The sequence below is a fragment of the Numida meleagris genome, chromosome 20, assembly GCF_002078875.1.
Source record: "Numida meleagris isolate 19003 breed g44 Domestic line chromosome 20, NumMel1.0, whole genome shotgun sequence".
NCBI lineage: Eukaryota > Metazoa > Chordata > Aves > Galliformes > Numididae > Numida > Numida meleagris.
Genome location: NC_034428.1, coordinates 6339855 through 6361666, shown reverse-complemented (window position 1 = coordinate 6361666; position 21812 = coordinate 6339855). Strand labels below are relative to the sequence as shown.

At 48.2% G+C, this 21812-nt stretch overlaps 1 protein-coding gene across 18 annotated transcripts in view; it reads left to right on the top strand.

The window, feature by feature from the left end:
- The window catches only part of ZBTB40 (zinc finger and BTB domain containing 40), a 36023-nt gene extending 15005 nt beyond the window's left edge, over nt 1-21018 (top strand). For 8 of the 18 annotated variants that reach the window (XM_021417409.1, XM_021417414.1, XM_021417408.1 and 5 more), the window contains 13 exons: nt 2430-2622; nt 5237-5373; nt 5797-5995; nt 7055-7188; nt 7610-7778; nt 12278-12685; nt 13177-13383; nt 14467-14631; nt 15045-15259; nt 15837-15999; nt 16329-16415; nt 16590-16882; nt 17571-21018. In XM_021417409.1, the coding sequence (XP_021273084.1) occupies nt 2430-2622; nt 5237-5373; nt 5797-5995; nt 7055-7188; nt 7610-7778; nt 12278-12685; nt 13177-13383; nt 14467-14631; nt 15045-15259; nt 15837-15999; nt 16329-16415; nt 16590-16882; nt 17571-17762 (2562 nt within the window). In that variant the 3' untranslated portion in view covers nt 17763-21018. Of the gene's footprint in view, nt 1-2429; nt 2623-5236; nt 5374-5796; nt 5996-7054; nt 7189-7609; nt 7779-12277; nt 12686-13176; nt 13384-14466; nt 14632-15044; nt 15260-15836; nt 16000-16328; nt 16469-16589; nt 16883-17570 lie in introns of those variants that run through there. The other 10 variants (XR_002444431.1, XR_002444429.1, XR_002444430.1 and 7 more) reach the window with 10 other exon arrangements.

The following is a 21812-nucleotide window of genomic DNA, read 5'->3' as shown; positions in this document are numbered from 1 at the left end:
GATTCACTATCAGAGTTTTTGCTATAAAAGGACAGATTTTTAGAAACGAGAGAAACTAATTAATGAGTTCAGCTGCTCGTAAGAGCTCAGGAGGAGCTGTTGGATTAGTTTCTTTCATGTTAAAGGTATGAGAACTGTCTGAAGTTTGTTTCCTAAACAAATGAGGAGAATTTGTACAAGAAGTTGCGGACCTGAGTGAATAAATAACTTGAAGAGTATTAGACCAAGAGGAGAACCTGCCAGGATGGTTGAAATGGCCAACGGACAAAGGAGTTTGCTTCAGAGGTCTGAAAATATCTGGATGAGAGGGGCTTGCAGCTTGTCAGGCTGCTGGACATCACAGTATTTATTGAGTCAAGTAGCAAACAATTGTTTGATCAAGTGAAAAGAGAGGATAGTGAGAGGAGATGACCCACAATCTCATGGCTGAACTGAGGGACAAATGCAGGAGAGCTCTAGCAAAGATAGAGGAATGAAAATTTCCTGGAGCTGAAGTGAAACCACAACTCTAAGGGCAAAGGGGAGGCTGGCTAATCATCCAGCAGACTGGAAGAGCTAACCCACATCTCACATGGCTGTGAGAGCAGTGGCAAGGTTGATGACTGCGCTTTTCAAGCTGGGAGTAGCCCCTACAATCGGTGACCAGGACATATGTGTAGGAAGAGGGAAGCAGTGATCCAGGCAACCAGATCTATGGCTGCACAGGAATATGCACTGGGACAGGCTGGCAGGCTTGTGTAATTGAAGCACTGCATGTAATCAAAGAAATGGAATAAAATGCAGCAAGGGTGTTCAAGTAAATTGTTTCTGCCTGACCTGGAATCTTTATTTGATGAGATAAAAATGGGGCTTTCTGCCTCAATCTAGACTTGAGCAAAGCATTTGAATTTCATGTGGGGAAATTGTTAAACCAAAGGAAATCTTGATATTAAAAAGAGGATGTAGCTTCTTGGGAGATAACTACGGGTTGTGCTGAAGGCAGGATTGACATGTTGAAGCAAGGTTACCAGCAGGTTTCTTGGTACTTGATTAATGTTATCACTAATGTTGTTGACACAAAAATATCAAAACGTGGTAGGAAGACTTGGTGATGAGCAAAGCCACGAGCTTTCCTCTACGTGGAGGAGGATCTGCAAGTGGGAGAAGGATAGCATGGCTAGAGAGCTGAGCAGTGAGAATTGAATGATGCAGCACTGCAAATGGAAGGGTGCAAATTCAGGTGTAGTAACAAGAACTAAGAGTAAAAGCTTGTCTGAAATACTGTATGCAGTCCTAGTCTTCTTCTTCAAAAAAAGATGAATTTGTATTGGAGGCAGTTGTTAAGATCAGAGGAGTGGAGAAGCTATTTTACAAGAGAAGCTGCCTTGTTTAGACAAGTGAAATGAAGACTGAGAGAGAATATGATCCTGCTTTTATAAAGAAATTGGAGAGAAGAATAGGGTAAACAGAGAGTTTAGAAGAGCTTTTTAAGCTAAAAGATAATGTTGGCAGATGAACAAGAGGGTATACACTGGCCATGAATAAATTTAAGCTGAAAATTAGAGGAATCATCTGGGGAATGAGACTGTGGACGAGCTTTCCAACCTGAGGAAAGGGAGCAAAAATATAACTTGTTTTAGGACAGATATTAATAATTTTATTAGCGGGGCCGTGGACCTACCAAATTTCTGCCCGTGTATGTGTGTATGCTTCTGTGATCCGCTCCCATTCCCCATGAAAACTGGCTGTCTTTACTGGTTATGCTGGGGAGCTGCCACTATGGCACACTTGAACTTTTTCGAGCTACAGTGATTATATCTCACACGTGAGATGTCTCATGTGGACTCGTCATAAAAATAATCATTCAATTAATAGGGTGTTTATTTAATGAGTCTCCTTCTTTTGTCTCCTTGTCTTCAAGTGACAAGCAGAAAAATGAGGGGAAGCGAGGGAAAAGAGACTGCCAATTTAGAAAGTATTTGCTGAAAATATTTAATGAAGAATTGTTTTGAACCCTGTCTTTGAGCCTTTTTGGGATTCCTTTGAAAAAATGTTTTCTGTTCGTCAGACGCTTCCGAGATCTACACTTGGTGTAGGAACCCACCAGGGTAGTTTTCAAGCTGCCAAGTCGTAGAATCATCTAGGCTGGAAAAGTCCTTCAAGTCCCACCTTCCAAATGACCTAATGAGCCTCGTCATTAAAGTATGTCCCTTGGTGCCACATCCACACATCTCTTAAATACATCCAGGGATGGGACATCTGCCACTTCCTTGGGCAGCCCCTTCCAATGCTTTATCACCTTATCCATGAAGAAATTCTTCCTGATACCCTATCTAAGCAGTGGATATGGATTTGTTGCACTGTGATACTGTCCCTATTTCTTTAGGATTATTCAGATCCAAGAATTTGAAGGCAGTGCTAACAGTTTCTTGTCTGATTGTTTGTTGCAGGTAGTTTTGAATTGCTGTGAGGGCAGCTCCCAGAGGGAAGCCATGGACAATCTGCTCAAGAAGGTGGAAGAGGAGAAAACCCTGAAAGCTGAAAGTTTGGTCAAGCTTCTCAGGGCTGTGAAACCATCGTTCCCTGGCCTCTGTCTTTTGCTAGACAAGTTGGTGGTAAAAGCAAACGTCTCTGATGTCAAAGGTATGACGGCTACATTAAATTCATATATATGAGGGGTCAGTTAAGGGAATTAGCAGGAAGTCTGGATGCTTTTTTGCACTTCACTGTGCTCTTATAATCCTAATTTCATGTCAGAATGGGGTGCCCATTTTAGGCAAACAAAACAGATCTGGGAGCACTGGTTTGAGAGGGCTGCGCTGGAAAAAACTCCAATGCATTGTAATGAAAGTTGCGTCAGGGCAGGTTCAAGTTGGATGTTAGGAGAAATTTCTTTTCAGAAAGAGTGATGAGGTATTGGAACAGGCTGCCCAGGGAGATGGTGGAGTCACCATCCCTGGAGGTGTTCAAGAACTGTGGAGATGCGGCAGTGAGGGCCATGGTCAGTGGGCATGGTGGGTGTAAGTTGAGGTTGGACTGGTCTTTTCCAACCTTAATGATTCTATTATGGTCATTGATTTGTAGTCTTCTGGGTGTCCCACATTTAGTGGCCCCATTAGACATCCTTGGAGAGCTAGTCCCCTTGTTGCTGGTGTGGAGTTGTTTTTGCTTGCCTGTGGTGGTGCCAGGACTTGGAGTCCTCATCTTTCTGCTGGTGGAACAGCTTTCCAAGTATGAGGGGGTTTAGGCACAATCCTGAGCAATTCAGATAGAGTAGCAAATTTCACCGGCTCTGAAGCCACTTAAAAATTAAAAACTAAATTAATATGCAGTGATATGTAAATTACTGTTTAATAGAAAGCAAAACTGCACTCATAATGCTGATAACTTCCTCTGTAGCAAACATTCCCGACAGGCAATTTGCTTTGTCATTTGTTAAGCACGATTGCTTTCTTGAAACACCAGACTCCCAACATGGTTAATTATCTAGTGGTAATACCCATTCCAAGGAGGAGCATTCCTTAATTACACAGAGTTGAATCTCCTCAAATTGCAGCTTGAACAAACAGAAGCACAAATATTTCTTACCGTGGAAATGAAGAGGGAGGGAATGATCTGAGCCACTAACGGCTGCCTTTGCTGTCCTGTGCCCTGGTGCTAACAGACTTGCATGGAGCTCACAGCAGAGCTGAGTGCATTTGTAGCAACTTGTCTGTGTAGTAAGATCAGAAACATTTTGATAGGAGAAGGGGAGAAATATAGAATCATAGAATCACTTGAGCTGGAAGAGACCCTTAAAGGCCACCTGGTCCAACCCCCCTGCAATGAACAGGGACACCCACAGCTCCATCAGTGCTCAGAGCCCTGTCCAGCCGTATCTGAATGTCTCCAGGGATGGGGCACCCACTGCCTCTCTTTTTATTTGTTTTCTGTGCCCTGATCCATGTGGGGTGCATGCAAGTCATACCTAAACCTTACAGAGCTAAATGAGATTCCCTTAACTTCTCCGAGGAGCAACTAATAGTCTCCAATAAGTCTTTGTCCAGCAAGTTTTTCATATTAGCTCGAAATCATCCATTGATTATTCCACAGATTGCCACTGCCCCCTTCACCACCTGGGAGAGCTTTCCCTTCTTACTTTGCACTGTATGTAATGTGGGTCCCAAGGACCGTACTGTTTATTCACCAACCTGTAGTTCCTTGTGAGTAATTGAAATTTCTGTTTGGTGCTGAACCAAAATGACTAAAAAACCTAAGCACACGAACAAAAAAAAGCCATGCACAGATGTCTTGGATGAACTACTGTTTCTTATTTTCGTTTCTCTTACAAAAGTGTAACTATGCATCTTCACCTCCAATTCTGTAACTCCAACAGTGGGGAAAAAATAACTTTCAGGTTCATCTGTTTGACAGTTCTCAGTTTTATTTATCAGCTAGTCTGGGGCCCAAGTACAATTGTAGATTATTTTGGGCGCACAGCATATTTTCCCAAGTCTTTTCATAACCCTGGGTAAAGATTGTTCCTCTTTCTTGAATTAGTTCATTGTGTTCTGCTAATGTGATGTCTACTAAGGATTGTGCTGTTATTCTGGAGTTACTATTTCTCAGATTCATCAGGTCAAATCTGGAATTGGACAGTGAGGAACGAAATTAGGCTGAAGTTGTATTTTTTTGTGCATAAGAGAGAGAAGAGGGTGTTGATGCTATTTTGCAATTGCAAGTCTGGTTTGTGTTCCCTTAACATTTTCACCAAAGACAACTCAGCCCACTCAGTTCTTGATTATGTTGGACCATATGGGTGTTTGCAAAATGTTGCTGTGTTTGATAGTTGCACGCTGCTGAGACAGTGTGGAGTGGTGGAGTGGATCTAAGACTCACTTAAAAAACCTCTTTCAGTGGAACTAAAATTAGGAGTTAATGGATTCTTCTTGCTACCAGGGCATCAGAAGAGACTGAAAAACATCTTGAGGTGTTGTCTTGACATACAAAACCACACATTTACCTGCTCTACTTAGCTCAAACAAGGGTGGAACTGAGTGTCCTGAGACTAAGTGGTTGGCAGCCCTGCCTGTGGCAAGGGGCTTGGAACTGGATGATCTTTGAGGTCCCTTCCAACCCAAGCCATTCTATGACAAAGGCTATTTTAGTGACCAAGAGAGGTCTGGCTACCTTGGTGTTTTCAAGCTGTCTCTAGCTCTTGAAGCCCTTTGGCAAGATGCTGTAGTTGAGCTGTTCTTATTCATTCACATGCATTCAGCCAAGTGGAGTTTGGAGGATTATGGAGCCCAACTGCTGAGACGATACCAAGAAAGATTAGTGGAGCACCTCACAGACACCCAGACACTGCTGCGGGGGATCTCTGCTGCACAGAGCTTAGCTCCTGCTGACAGAGAGGTAAGCAGTCTCCCGTCTGCATGTTAAAGCAGATACTGGGAGAGAGATGGCACAAGGACTTGGTTTACTAGCTGTCATGGCTTGGGTTTGGGGCAGTCCTCTAGCAGGATTCAGTTCAAAGATTCCTCCTTATTATCATCAGATAATGGGAGCAAAGCAGTTCTATGCATGAAGGTGAGGATCAGCAAGGAAGAATGGCTGATATGGGAACTGAGGAGAGACGAGGCAAGGAAATGTCCAGTGTGTTTCAGCAAAAGGTTGGGCTTTGAAGTGGTTGTTGCTTGGGTTGGATTGTGAGCCAGGTCTCCAGCAGGGCAGGAGTAAAGGACGGTTGGGGCTGGGGCAAACCGTGGCCTTGGCTAGGGCCATGCCGGGCAGATGGATGAAGTCACTCGTTAGCGCCTCACTGACGATCTTTTGAAGGCAGTGGAACAGATTGTGAAGTGCGAGACCGGCTCAGGTGGCTTCGTCTCGCTCATATCTGCGGCGCTGGAGGAGCAATCTCTGTCTGTGTCTGTGGTCTGGCAGCTGCTGCTGGCTGTGCGAGAGGCCGAGCTGCCGCTGAACGTGCTCATGGAGGAGATCCAGAAAGAACCGGGTGCAGAGCTTTTCTTCCAAGCAGGTAATGGCCTCAGTCTCCTCTGCACTTTTCCCACTGCTGGCAGAAGGTATTTTCTAACGCCTTCCTCCCCCCAGCTGCAAGTTTCACAGATCCTTTCACACTCCTTCCTTTGGTGTCTGGAAATGCTTTTTTTTTCCAGTGTGTCTCAAAACCCCATGTCGTTTTTGAAACAGTCAGTTGGTTATACGCTGGAAAAACGCTTCCATCCACAAATGCCACTACTTTGTTTTCGGCTCTGTGTATTACAAGGGCCAAAAGGTTTTGCTGCGAGCAAACCATTTGAGGGCTGGCTGCCATCGTGTGCTAAAAAGCAGCTGAAGGCCCGTCAGGCTGAAAACACGGGTTAAACTGGAGGTCTGTGTGCAGCCTCTCCCCTGTCCTCCCCAGAGCCTTGGCCTCTGGCTTTGAGTTTCCCTGCCAGCTGTGGGAATCTGTCATTGCATTTCCCTACTTGAAAACGTAACCTGTACTCCCCCCTCCTGCACAGTTGCTGAAATCTCATGAAAATTAATGGGCTTGGGGTGAATGGGAGGGAGGCTGTGCATGTGTCCGTACATGAAGCTGAGATTCACTTGCCCACGGTCAGATGTCTGTAGGGTAGCTATCTACATCTGAACTCCACTGCCTCTGTGCTCACTGCAGAGCAATCAGCACTTGTGGTGCGTGATGCTTGTGACTCCTTTTTATGTGATATCCTTGGATGAGGCATCACTCTGCAAAATGTCAAAATGGGATATCTAGAATTAGAGGAGAGAAGAAATCCTGTGTGTTGGGACAGTCATGGCTGCCTTTTGAGGTTGTTAGCATCTCATTCAGTAACATGCTTTGGAAAACCTGTACAAATGCTGAGAAGCGAGGTCTACCAGATTGCTGTGTTTTAGGCTGGATGTCTGTGAGGCAGTCAGTGTAAACAAAGTTTTTCACTGTTTCCTGCTCCATAAAGAAGGGACTCCTGCTGTTAACGGATCACCTTTAGCTAAGCAAAGCTACCTTTAGGTTCTCCTTGCATATTGCGTTTTTCATATTGGGTTTTTAAATACTTCTTATTTCCCTCTTCAGTTGCCACCAGTGAAAGCACAGCCATTGAGATCATCCTCCGGCACAGCGAGCTCATCTCAGAGGCCATTAAGCAGAGAGCGAACCTGAAGGGCTTGGCTCCAGGGGAAGCAGGACTCACAGAAGCAGTAAAAGAGGTATGAAGGGGTGATGCAGTGTGTACCCCCCCTTGGGAGCCAGCACAATTTGCATTGCAGAGAAAGCTGTGCATGAAAGACAGATTTACAAGTTAGGTAAACTCAGTGCTTTAAGGCATTGAGAAACCTCTCTTTCGATGGAGGTGGTTTTAAGTAAGCTAATGCCAAATCAGAAAGTCTGAGAATTGATTTATTGTAACTTGTTTTAGTCCAGAAATTCTTTCCGCTCATGCTCATAGATCAGTGGAAGAGCAAAGACTTGTTTGGAAAGATAATTTTTTTTTTCCTGGTTTCTCTGAGCAGGTTCCCAGCAGAAAAGATGAAACAGAAAAAGGGAAACTGCCCTTGCTCCCAGACCATCCCGACCATTGACAGCCCAAATTTTCTGTCTTGTGATGTTTTCTTCTTCTTACTTCTCTAGCTACTGAGTATTTCTGCTGAGAAGGAAAGCTCAGAGGCCTCCTTGAAAGCAGCTCTGAGTACAGCACAAGAGAAGTCTGTCCCAGCCATCAAGATCTGTCAGCTGCTGTGCCATGTCCATGAGTCTTTCCCAGACCTGCAGCCGGTGATGCAGGAGCTAGGGCACGTGGGTAAGGAATGCACAGACTTTCATCCTTCTGTGGTCGGTTCACTGTGAGTTTTGGGTAGTTTGAGTGGTAGCAGACAGCAGTATCCTGGTGCCGTAATGTGCTGACTTGCTGTATGTGCAGATACTTCACAAGCTGATTGTGAAAAGCTCACATCCGAGTGCACTTGTCTTGTGAAAGGATGACAGTGATGGTGCACTTTGTAGTCCCTGAGTTAATTGTCTCACCGTGCCTTAATTTGGTTTTGCTATATGTACATTTTCCAGAGCAAATGATCCCACAGGAGTGTCCCACAGCAGTAGGTGAGTGTTATGTACTGTAGCAGTTTGACAAAGGTATGAGTGGAGCATATGCAGATAGCAATTTCCTGAACTTCAGAAACAAATGCGTATCAGTAATGGTGTATGAGACCCTGCCCTGAGCTATGGAATTATTTCCAGCTGAGCTGAATTGTGTCTCTGCATCCATCATTTGAAGGAAGAATGCTTAACAGGATTTGGTGCTTTAATGAAAAAGATAACAGAGAGCCAGAAAGGCAACTGCAGGTTTGCATTCGCTTGAAAAGGATGCAAATGTGGCTTGCTTCTTCTGTCTTCTCACGTATGTTTTTATGTCACCACATTTCCCAGTGCATCCATGTACAGATGTTTTGGGCTGCACAGTCCGATGGGATGTACACAATGTGTTTTTTATCTAAGCACGGATGCTGATTCAGCTTAGTCCATCCCTATTTACTTGTGGTGCCAGAGCTGCTTAGCATAGGCACAGTGTGGAAATACTCACAGATTGCTGGCTAGTTAGAGTAAGCAGCTTGTTATTAGTGTCCTGCCTTTTTTTAGGGGAAGTTGGTTTGAAAATGTGGGACAGGACTATGACTGGTCTTTATGGATGAACACCAGCCTGCTGGCTTTGACACTTGCCACTGTTTCATGTTCATCAGTGACAGGCAAAGCAAATGTTCCCTGTGTGCCAGGATGGGGTAGAGATTGAGTGGCAATTCATTAGCCTACCTCTGTTCTTGAGCGAGAGGGAGAAGTTTTTAGGGTGGTAGATGGGATTGGATGCATGCATAGAAGGAATCAAGGACCAGGTTACTGCTTATAGAGCTCCCTGAGAAATGTCCTACGCTGTAGATCCAGTATTTGCACCCAGTTCAAATCTAGTTCCCCACTTAAAACTCTGAAGAGCTGCTGCCAATCCAGCTGGCTTTTTTGCCCGGTCATGGCTCTGATGAGGATTTCTGGAGAAAAGGTGATTCCTTCTTATCTGCCATTCCTTCTCTGACCCCTGCTGAAGCTCCAGTCACTTGCTTCACTTCCCTTGACCCTAACTGACTGCAGGATGTGCCAGGCCTGATGCCCTGGTGACTCTAGAAGAGGTAAGCCAACAGAAAACACACGTGTCTTTGAAGGCGCAGTCCACCTTAGCTGCTGGACACCTTGGAGTGCTTTCCAGTGAGGGACTTGGGGAGTCAGCTAAACTGCTCTGGCAGATGCCTGCTTCTCTGGCACCAATATCAAAGAGAGCAGACTGCTGTTACAGAGCGTCTTGCAGGGCTTCAAGCCAAGGAGAGGCTGAGACATAAGCAAGCAAGATACAACATCAAAAACAAAACCGCTGGAAAAATGGTATCTGCTTGGCAAAAACATGTATTTTTGTATGAATCGATCCGAGGAGAACTGCCAGTCATCAGTCCCTTTTTGGCATCCAGTGATCTTTACACTGACGTTCCATATCTTAATTTTTAGACTGATCTCCTCAGCTCTGATATCACAGCTTACCAGCCCTGTGTGTTGCAGGTGGCATTCTGGATCAGTAGCCGTGTGGCTCTTAGCATGAAATGTGAGTGATAACTGAGGGTGTCATGGTTGAGGAATGTGAGCTTCTACTTAAAACAGAGGGAATCTTACATTTCTGAAGAACGTACATGCCAGGAAGAGATGCATACAGTTTGCTTTTCCATTTGAAAGCTATTTTTTTTTTTTTTTTTACATCTCCACCACAAAAAGGAGAGGTATCTCTGATACCTAATGTAGGTGAGCTGAGCAACTTGGAAAGCAACAGGATTTCCTGTGGAGGAATCTCCATTCATCCTCGACCTCATTCAGCATCATCAAAATAACGAGTTGGTTTCTCTGATGGAGGCATGATACGAAGTCTGTTGGTTTTTCCTCACTTTTGTAGCTGGAGCTCTCTTACTGTTGGCAGCTGGTGCTTGCAAAGACAAGATTTGGCTGTTCCAGCCATTTCTTCACTAGCGAGCTGCTTTCCTGGTCTCTTTAGAGTCACGTCTTGGGAGATCTTATTTGTCCAGATATGCCTAATTTTCAACTTTCAGAAATGTGTCAAGAACTCCAGATAAAAGGGCTTTCCTTTGCATAATCTTGAGTTTGAAAAACACAGTTGGGATTTAATGTGGGCCTGGGTCAGCTCCTGGAATCAGAGAGTCTGCAAGCAAAACTCCATACTCTCCTGTAAAAGTTTTGCTCATGGACCCATGCTTGTCAGCAACCTTTTGAATGACCATCACATGCTCACTGACACAGGGTAGTTGCAAAAATGTAGGTGGAATTTTCTTCCAGCTTAAAAAAGTGGGAGGCAGAATGGCTGTATGTCAAGTTTTTTTGCTTCTGGAGTCTGGTATCTGCCATAAACTGCAGGTAGAGTAGAGCAGCCACCAGGATTACCAACTCAGCAGAAAGCTTATAAAAGAGAAAGAGAACTCATGAGGAGATGCACCATGATTAACAGCAGGGTTTTTCTTCCAGTATTGAGGTCTTTGCCACCAGAGAATGCAAAGCCACACAAAGTCCTGGACTCCACAGTCAGCAATTCCTGGCCTGAGGCATTTCTGATGTACACGGACCTACCATCCAAGAAGTGTGTGTTGTACTGGCACAAGAGTACAGGGTGTTCGTACCTACCCATTGATTTCCCATGATCTGCTTCAGCTTTCATTCAGAACTGTTCTCTGGTGGTGGTAGCATCCCCCTGCAGATACAGAGTGTTGCGCCTTGATGCATTTCACCATGAAGCTGAGCTGAGCTTGCGAGCTCTCCCTGCCTTTATAACGTAGTGTTGTGCTGTTGTGTAGGCTGAAGGCTTACCTGTACCTTTCCAGAGCCATATTCAAACACATCTGTATCCTGATTCGTTCTTGAAATACTCTGGACTGTCCATCCCTGTGATCCTAAACAACACTATTGCAGGCATATGAGCTAGAGCACCATGAATCTTTGGCAAACTTGCTTACTTCAGTCTCACTCAAGTTATGCTCCTGCTGTTGTGGCACTTCTGGACATATCCAGTTCTGTCTTCTTTAGCACGCATATCTTCATCCACATTCATCTCTTTTTGATGTTCAACATTTCAAGAGTCTTATTTGCTTAAATCAGAAAAACTGACAGTGTTGGTCATAGGGATGAAGGAAGAGACCTTAGGGGTGAGGGGTGTGTATTGCTGTCTTGACAGAGGAGGACAAAGTGGACAACAGTCTTACAGTCTGTTTTATTCCCTTGACATATTCAGGGGCTGGTGGGTCACCACTTGACATCTTAACATTTCTGAGTCGGTGTCCATTGGAATATATCAGCTGGTTTCTCATTGGTTGGAAATTCGGGCTTATATCACTGTGCTGGGAGAAAACTTCACCGAGCTCTTCCCGTAACAGGGAAGGCAGAAATGAAGTTTTGCAAATACAGGCTGAATTTCCTGTGCATTGGCAAAATAACTCTGCAGTGGTTTCCATGACCACAGAATCGCATGGTTCTCATTATAACAAAAGAGCCAAATATATCTGTTTGTATTTTGATTTCTTCCATATGTGTATTCCATGTGGGTCTTTTCTGTAGATTGAGAACCTTGTGCTTTTCGAGATGATGGCATTACAGGGACTTGGAAAAGCATTAGACTTTTAAAGAAATGAATGTAATGAGTGATTTAAAATACCCCAGGGCCCTAACCAGAAGACTTGAAAGGGTTGTAGCAAGACTGTGTGTTCTCTTTAAAAGAGTTTGTGTTTGGGAAATATTCCTGAGATTTCTTGTGATTTTAATGGCTAGATATCTGCTGTCAGTGGCTGACCTAGTGGCACAACATCATACCCAAGGCTCAGATCTTCAAACATTTAAGCACGAGCCCAAAGTCACGTGTCTGAGCTGGTGGCAGACTCTTAGAAACAACAGTTATTTCTGTTCTTGCCAGGGGAGGAGTGAGCTCTTTGAAAAATCTGGCTGTTGCTCTGTCATCTAATTGAACCCCTGGTACACACGGGTGGAATTCAAGGACCGCTCCATGCCTCGTACCGTCGATTACCACGACCACTTTTGGGCAGAGCCATGTGCCACCATTGTGATGGACAAAGTGTCCACTGAGCATCTCTTGCATGTGCCTTCTTGTTGCATAGGGATGACTTGCTGTGTAGGAGCATTCAGGAGATGGGAGTCCAGGGGTTTGGTACTCAGGCCTGGTCACCCCTCAAGCAGGAGCTGCTTTTTACACAGGGCTCTTGACTGAGGGAAGTGGAGAGGAACCTGGAATCAGGAAGTGGAAGGTGAACAGTGAATCCCAAGTGGAAGCTCTGGATAAAGAAGAGGACAAGGCAGGAAATGCTGCAATCAAGGAACCGGAGGAACCACAAGAGAAAGCATCTTCCAAGAAGAGTTTCATCTGCAAAGCCTGTGAGAAGAGCTTCCACTTCTACTGCCGCCTGAAGGTGCACATGAAACGTTGTCGGGTGGCCAGAGGAAAGCAAATGCAGTGTAAGGAATGCACTGAAGTCAAATCAACAAAGAAGGAGCTGGAGAAGCATCAGCTGGAGGTCCATGGTGCGGTGGGGATGGCCAAGAAGAAGAAGAAGCGTCTCCCTGTCACCTGTGACATCTGTGGCCGAGAGTTTGCTCATGCTTCAGGTAGAGTTGGTGATAGCAGGGGGCAAAGGGGTGTTTGTTCCTGGGCCCTGTGCTGGGGAAACGTGGACGATATAATAAAATGATAATCTGTAATCTTCTCCTCCTCCCTGCAGCTCTGTGAGTGCCACGTGTGGGAAATGCAGCTCAGCTTGTTTCTCCTGCCCCACTGAGCACAACCGCTTTCTGATTAGTTCTTCCCTAATTGGTTTTCCACATGGCTCATCAAGGAAAAGCGGGGCTACTGGTAAATTTATAAGCCTCTAAAAATAATTGAGCTGTTCCAGTTCTGTGGCTGGCTTAGCAGGACCAGCGAGAGGCGTGGAAGCTCTCTGCCCTCCCCGTGGCCGGCTCGCAGTGCCTTTGTCTATTGGGATGGGGACCTCCGTGCTGAGTGAAGCAGTGGAAGTGCTTCTGGCAGGGCTGGTGGGAGCTGGCACTGGGTTGCTGTACATTTCAGTAATGCCGCACCGGTGTCCTGCCCTTGTCACCAGGGATGCAGTATCACAAGCTGACCGAGCATTTTGACGAGAAGCCCTTCTCCTGTGAGGAGTGCGGGGCCAAGTTTGCAGCCAACTCTACGCTGAAGAACCACCTGCGGCTGCACACTGGGGACCGGCCCTTCGTGTGCAAGCACTGCCTGATGACATTCATGCAGGCCTCGGCCCTTGCCTACCACACCAAGAAAAAGCACTCTGAAGGTGAGCCTTCCCCACAGGAGACAATCCCCAGCTGGGGCATGAGGCTTGGCTCGCTCCATCCACTCCTTCCTGCCCTGCTTCTTATCTGCTTCCTTGCTGCTGGCCTCTTTCCTGGTCTGCACGTGTTTTGGGAGAGCTGGGGCAGCAGGCTGCTCTCAGATCTCCTTCACCTGCATGGTTTCAGCTGCTGACCCTTCTCAGTCCCTGCTCTGCCACTGCTCCGTTCTATCTTCTCCATGTTAGAAGCTTGCCCCCTGCTAAAGGCATCTTCCTCTTTCTCTGTCTTACTTGTTCTTCTACTGGGTAGCTCCCTTCTGTCCCTTCACGTCTAAACTCCTGCAATGTGACTGCCTCCCTCTGGACCACCTGCCTTCTCCCATCCCTCCCTCTGGCTGAATTTCCTGTGTTTCACATCAGCTCCTACACTCAGCCCCTTCCACAGGCAGGGCTTAGCCGTGCCCTTTTCAGCTCACGACTGCAGAGGATGTGTCATTGTGTTTGTAATAAATACACTCAAGCATTACAATGTTGCATGAGCGTGATGCAGTTGGGCAATTAATTTTCAATGTGAGACATGCCAACATATAATACCTCCAGACACTTGAGGTCTCTGCTAATTGAATACTCCTTGTGCAGGCATGGTTTCCTCTAGGACCTTTTCAACTTGGTGTTGAATTGATCTGACTACCCCAGGAAAGCACGTGTAGTCCACAGTCTCGCAGAATCGTAGAGTGGCTTGGGTTGGAAGGGACTTTAAAGCCTGTCTCGTGGGCTGGTTGCCCCCCAGCAGGTCAGGTTACCCAGGGCCTTGATCACATCCAGGGATGGGGCACCCACAGCTCTGGGTAGCAGTGCCAGGGCCTCAGTGCTCTCTGAGTGAAAAATTTCTCCTAAAAGCTAACCTAAATCCACGTTTTAGCTTAAAGCCTTTCCCCCTTATCCTATTACTATCAGACCACGTAAAAAGTCTGACTCCCTCCTGATTGTAAGCTCCTTTTAAGCACTCTTCCCTCTCCTGAAGTTAGGCATAGTGCAGCCAGAGCTCCTGTCGGGCACAGGCTCTCACTTTGTGTCTCCATGCAGGCAAGATGTACGCCTGCCAGTACTGCGACGCCGTGTTTGCCCAGTCCATCGAGCTCTCACGCCACGTCCGAACCCACACAGGGGACAAGCCCTACGTCTGCCGGGAGTGTGGGAAAGGCTTTCGCCAGGCCAATGGGCTCTCCATCCACCTCCGGACCTTTCACAGTGAGTGTGACCAGCTGTCTCCCTGGCTTTGGGCAGCCCAGCCTGCGAGGCACGGCTTCTGAAGGGTTGTGGCAGAGGTGCCTGTGTGGGTATTGCTAGTTCCCACAGACTGGCAGGGGGTCTCGTGGTGGGATTTTCCCTCTCAAGAAAGTTTCTTCAGTGGTTGGATGCTGTGGATAGGGTTATCCCAAAGAAAACATCAGGGGTGGCTTCCAGCAGGCTATGGGCTGCAGGGAATTTGACATGGGAAGCTTTAGGTGTATGCAAGGCCAAAACCTAAGTGTTATTTTTCGTCTGGGAAATAACAAGCACTTCTTTCCCTTCTCTTTCCCCCTTCTATGAATACTCTTCTCAATTCATTTCTTTTTTCCTTGCATTATCTCCTCCTTTTTTGTTGCATCGCTGGGGACCAGACATTGAAGATCCCTACGACTGCAGGAAGTGCCGGATGAGCTTTGCCACCCTGCAGGAACACCGCAAGCACATCCATGAAGCCCACTCCCGAGAGTACCACCCCTGCCCCAACTGCTCAAAAGTCTTCAGTGCCCCATCCCTCCTGGAGCGCCACATGGTGACTCACGTCGGAGGAAAACCCTTCAGCTGTGACATCTGCAACAAAGCTTACCAGGTGAGCTGGGGCAGCAAGGATTTAGCCTCGTGTGCTGGAGATTGCTGTTACTTGTTACTGCACGAGGACATCTCCCCTGGCCATGTGCACCAAGTGTCATCAGCAGAGGAAAAAATTGCACATAGGAGGCAGAAACTATAGGGAAAAGCCAGATCCGTGGAGACAGATGGGCCGTGATTGCAGAGGACTGTGTACTTGCCTGTCCAGACCCTCAGGAATCTGTTTCACCTCAATTTCTAGCTGCCAAGAACTATGGGAGTAAAAATACTCATACGGCGAATAGCATGCTTCAGTGGGAGTATGTGTGGGAGCAAATTCCTACAAGGAAACACAAATTTGAAAGGAGACCTGCAGTGAGTGAAATGGGGATGAGGGATTCTGCAGTGTTCAGTTCTTCAGAGGGTAATGGAGAAGCGTGGTGGTGTTCTGTGGTTAGATGTGGGGTCTGGCTGGTGTCTTGCATCTGCTGAGCACAGTCCCTCTCTTGCTGTTCCTTTCCAGGCACAGCTTCTTGCTGTCGTAATACTCCTAGAGCAACTTTTGGGTTGTAACCATGATTTGGTCCTTATCATTGCAGCAGTTGTCAGGGTTATGGTATCACAACCGGACCCACCACCCCGATGTCTTTGCAGCTCAGAATCACCGCTCCTCCAAGTTCTCCTCCTTGCAGTGCAGCTCCTGTGACAAAACCTTCTCCAGCACTGCTGCTCACCGAAAGCACGTCAAAGCAGAGCACGCAGGTAACAGCCTGTTTGTTAGCCAGCAACAACATGTGGTGACTGCTGGCAGAGATGTAGCAATAACTCTTACAGAACAAGTTTGTGCATTCTGTTTACTTGCAAATCACAGTAAATTCTTTGTATCCCATAGCAGGGGTAAGCCTCATCTCAGCAACTTGCAGCTCAGTTGCTCTTGGCTTCTCCTTCCTCTGCCTTGTCTCCAAAGGTGCTCCCTCTGTCTGTATGCAGATGTGGTGATGCTGAAGTATTAACAAAGCTCTCATCCAGAAGCACTGTCTCTTGTAGAAGACCTTTCTTGCACACTTTTCTCTTGATGATCTTGTTTGCAGATGTGAAGTTCCATGACTGTGAGATGTGCAAGGAGAAATTTCCCACGCTGGCTCTCCTGCAGGTCCATGTGAAGTGCAGGCACTCAGGTGTGTTACCTTTGCTGTTATGTTTCTTGTGGCTCAGTGTTGTCCTGCAGTGTTGTATTGTATAGAAAAGAGCTAAGTACAGATAAAGAGACATCAGCATGGGGAAACAAGGAACTGAACCCATGCAGTGAGTCCCCCATGGGTTTCAGCCCTGCACGTCTTGGTCATTTGCAGCTCCCTGTGCTCTTGGGCTGGCCCTGGCCATTGCACCGCAGGCTCAGAATAGTGCATCTTCCCCAGGGTCCCAGCCATTTTGCTGCTTGTACTGCTCAGCCTCCTTCCGCTTCCCAGGGGCCCTGCAGCAGCACGTCACCACCGAGCACTTCAAGCAGGCAGAGAGCACCTTCACCTGTGGGCTCTGCGGGGAGCTCTTCACCTCCCAGGGCGAGCTGGAGGGGCACCACAGCACTGAGCATCCCAAGCTGGTCTTCACAGAGGCCCAAGCCACTACAGCCCAGATTGTACAGGTAGCGACTGCTCTGTTTCACAGCCCTCCCCTTTTAGCCCTCTTGTTTTTACCCAAGTCCACTTTGTAGTAGCTGTCACCTCTTTCTGCACTCTTGATTAGAGGGATCCAGGACATAAACCCCTGAGCCCCAAGTGCTTTAGGGTTTGAATGATCTGTGCTAGTGCAAGGCTGGCTTGCAGGAAGGCTCAAGGAAGATGCTGCAGCACTTGCAGTCTGGGTTGCGTAGGGCAAAGACCTCAGCCCACCTGGATCCGAATCACCATCATCCATTCCTTCCCCTCCATGCTTTCATCCTCACAGACTGCAACTCCCAGTGACAAACGTAATATTTCAGCCGTCAGTGGAGATTAGCTCCTTGCATGAAGGAGCCCAGTGTGTGGGATTCCCTGGGCTGCCATTCCTCTAGTGTGTAATCATAGTATCTTTATTGTCTATGACTGCTTATGGAGCTAAATTATAGCAATTTTGTGGAGGCAAATATTTAAATGGTTCTTCTATTTTCTCTTTTGCATCACTGATATTTGGAGCTTGGAGTTTACCATTAGTCTCAAGCCTATTGTAGTTGCAGTCCTCTAGTGTGAAGCTGAATGTTACTAGAGGAGCTGGGCCAGGAGAGATGTGCGTAGCAAAGGGGCCACGAGGAAAGCAGTGCGGAAAGTGTCTGACTCAGTTCATCTTCCACCCAGGTGATTCAGACGTCAGAGCAAGGAGCAGCAGAACACGTCATCTCTTTTGATGAGGCCCAACTCACCAGCTCCCAAGTCTTTGTGACGTTGCCTGAATCCCAAGCGAGCCGAGCTGGCTCGGACCTGGTGACGGTGACCATGGAGGACTTGTTTGATGACAAAGTCACTCTAATTTGTGAAGAAACCAAGTGAGAGTGAGCGGTGGGTGCTCATATGTGGCACCTGGTGTGCACTGGACTGGTTCCAGAGCCATACTTAGTCATGGTGCTCTTCCAAGGGAGATTCGGCTTTTGGATTTTTGTTTTTGTTTTTGGGAAAGCAACCCCGGTATATGTGACCCTGACCAAAGAAATGGTGTGCAGCAAGGACGGGAGAGGTTTGTAGACATTCATAAGGCACTAACAAAGCTACTTCTGTCTCAGAGCAGCACACAGGACATTGCTTTGTGAAATGCATTCATGTACCTGCTGTAAAGCTTGCTTCTTCGGTGCTGGGAGGATGGCAACACATTCATCGCAGCACACTGGCCCCTTTAAGACTAAAATTTCATCAAGTCTTTTTTTTTTTTTTTTTTAATCTGCAGTTTCCTAAAATATAATCTGATAATTAATGGTTTGCTGAATCCATTATGAAGTGCAATTAGATAGATGCAGGGTTCCTGTGGCTCGGAGGGGACTGGTAGCATTTATCTTCCTTTCCCTAATGCCAAAAGGTTGAACTCTGCCACTGCAATATTTACATACGGAGCGGTGATCCCTGCCACAGCCCTGCCGTGAGCAGCGCCTGCTCCATCACACAGCCCGGGAGATGAACAGATTGGAGTTTTCCAGGAGGTTTTTGCGACAGCGTGATAGTTGGTCACTCCCGTTCCAGCTCGAAGAGTGGAAGTGAACAGCCCCTGCCTTGAGGCCAGGGGTTGGTGGAGCTGATGTTGTGCCTGGCACCGTTGTGGGGTTGTTTTTTGTGCAGCAGCGAGCGTGTGACCCTGCCGAAATGTTGTGTGCGTAGCAAAGTGCTCCCACCTTTGTCGCTTGTACGCGTGGTTTGTCCCCAGGGCTTTCCTGTGACTGTGCAAAGGAGGAAGTGTCACTCCCACTGAAATCAGGAATGACCAGGAGATGGTGCTCAAGGTCTTGAGTAGTGCCAACGGACAGGTGCCTCTGCTCCGCCGAGGGCCAGCACCGCAGCCCTTCGGCTCCTGCCAGGCTGGAGCTCAGCCCCAAGCCCTGCGCATCGCTACTTAAAGAAGAGCCTGGAGCTGGAGGGGCTGATACTGCTGAGGTGAAGCAGTGAGGCTGGGACCCTGCACACAGGTCAGGCTGGAGCGTGAGGCCGCTCTGGAGAGCAACGTCCCACAGTTCTTCAACCAGATCAGTTAATGAGGGAGGTGGGTTTCTACATCCCCATGCATTAATTAATGGCACTTAGGGTTAGCTTAACCTGCTTTCTGCACCGCTGTCCCGTGTGCTGCAGGTGCCCGCCCTGTGTGCTGCAGGAACATTTGGAAGCAGACGGGTGCCGCGCTGTGGCACAGCCCTCGCTTGGCCAGGCGCCGCTGGCAGCCCCCGCTGTGTCATCGTGTGCAAATCCTGTGTTCTGGGATTATCTTATTTTACTTTTTTTTATGACCTAGCCCATCTGCGATTCGGTACCGCTGCCTTGCCCAGGAACAAGGGCTGGTGGAGGCAGGAGCACCGAATATCGGTTGCGGAGAGTGGAGTGCATCCCTGGGAGAGGGGCTCGGTAACCTTTTGTTACGACGGGGCTGGCTGGCTAATGGAGAGGGCTCGGTCACCTCTCTAGCAGCACTTAATGCTTCTAATCCGCCCGCAGTCCGCTGCCTCGTTGCTGTGAGTCCCAGTGCTTCCTTACTTCCCATGTGAAAGCAGTAATTGCTTCTCTCGCTTCTCCAGCCAGTCTGTAGCACGCAGCTTCCACTTTGCCTCCCCTGCTCTGTTTGTGATTCCTCCAAGCAGGAAATGCATCCTGGTTTCTAATTGTATTCAGGAAAACCTGTGAAGTGAGCTAGCACTTATTCATTCAGCACGAGGAGGCATTGTGCAGGCATTGTGTACCACTGTCGGGTCTCTGTATTGAAGGGGAGCAGGGCTGGGGAGCACCCGTGGGTCGCGCAATATTTGTCACAATCAAGGGTAGAAGGAGTCCTGCTCTGGGTTCTCTGTGCTTCCCAGAGCCTCTTGTAAACGAGGGTGGGCTGCTTGGGATGGCCAGGTACACGTTCCTCTTAGGAGCATGAAGTAGATGCTAATAAACGTGTTGTTTTTCTTATTTTTCAGGCAGACGAGATCTAACTTGGTGCGAGAGATGGAGGCGTCCTCCAAGAGACGGAGCTTGCTCTCCCCTCCTGGCTGCAGTCAGGTGAGCAGAGCCGTGCCTCGGGATTCCAGCTGCCTGCAGAGATAATCCCTGCCCCTCTGGCAGTGCCGAACCTGCTGACAGGCGTGACCGTGCCTCTCCCTGACATGTAAATCCGCCTGTTTTTTTGCCCACGGAAGTGTGGCCATATGCCACCACTGCACGGCGTCGGTCTCCTTGGTGCATTGACCCGCTGCGCGCTGAACCCAGCATCTTTTGCTCTCTGAGCGTGCCCTGGCTGCTGTCAGTGAGCAGTCCGCTGGCACGGGGGCTTTTCCCAGCGTGGCAGTGGATGGCAGCGGATTTGGCCACGCACAGGAGTCGGTCGGGGGATCCCTGCGGCGTGCACGAGCTTCCATTTGTCAGCACGACGTTACCCTTGCAGCGAAGCCGGTTCCTGTTAGCGGTGAAATCCCGCTGCAGTTCCTTGCTCCTCTCTCCCCGGCTAACCCAGATAATCCTCTGCTATCCGCCACATCTCTGTCGGCCTGTTAAACACACACGGTGCGGGTGTCCTTGTGTGTAGCCGGGGTAGGTTGTGAGATTCTGAATTCTCCCAAGCACTGGATGCTGTCAGGGTTTTATTGGAAATCCAAACAAAGCTGGAAGGAACAGCGCTGCTGGTGGGGCCTTGGGTGATGGGTTGGGGCTTTGCGTGGTTGGCTTGGCTCAGCTTCAGCTCTAGAGGGGAGGGAGGGAGGGGGGTGTTACCATCGCCCATTTCCCTTTGGGAGCCCCCCGTGATCACCCAGGCTGGGGCACGTAGTGCAGCAAGAGCACCGCTGCATGCACCCGGCTTCTCCCTGAGCATCCTTGAAGAAAATAGATGAGGAAACAGGATTTGCTGTGCTGGACCAGCGTGCTCGGAGTCTTCTCTTTGGTCCCGTGCTCCGGAGGAGTCCATCCTTTGCTGCTCACACCAACATTTCCTGCAACAAACAGCCCCTCCTGGCGGCCCCCCCGGCCATGAGTCCTGTCCGGTTGTGTGCTTTCCTCTCCTGCAGGAGACAGCTGAGATTTGTGAGCGTTGGCTTCATTATTCAGCAATTAAAATGTTCCAGCCTCGTCACAACGCGGGAGTGCATTAATGATTTATAGCGGCGCGCTTTGATTCAACGGCGCTGGAGCAAAATTTGTGAGCAAATTCTGCTGTAACCCTAAATGGAGATCCCAAAATATTGTCCCTTGTCGGTCTGACCGTGTCCCAACCCCTCCTGTAGCTCAGAACACAACCTCAATGGTTCTGTGGTTCCATGGCATGGTCAGCGGGCATGGTGGGACGGGTTGGAGTTGGACTGGGTGATCTTAGAGCTCTTTTCCAACCCTAATGGTTGTATGGTTCCGTGATATGGTCAGTGGCATGGTGGGTTGAGTTGGGGTTGGGCTGGGTGATCTTACAGCTCTTTTCCAACCTCAGTGGTTCTATGATTTCAGCTCTGGACTGGGAGAGGATCGTAAGAGCTAAGGCCTAATGAGCGGACCTGTCCTTTTCGTCGAGGCAAAGCTCTGCTGTCCCAGGGTCATTCTGGACACAGGGAGAGCAGTGCTGCAGCAGCCCAAGGGCGGCCGGCGCCCTCGCAGGGTAATCCAAGAGCCCCAACAATCTGCCTTTGATCTCCTATTCAACGGGGAGATGTATTACCTCTTTCTTTTCAAGTGGGATCAGATGGGTTTCAGCGGTCACGCCGAGTGGCCGCGCTCTGGAGGCGGTCATGTTTCATGGGGAAGAGTGGGCTCCTCTCTTTGTCTCTTCGAGGTGGTGGGGGTCGCGTGGTACCCATCCATCAGGATCACGGAGTCACAGGGCTTGGAAGGTTCCTCAAGAGATCATCGAGCCTGACCCCCTGCTAAAGCTGGTTCCCTACA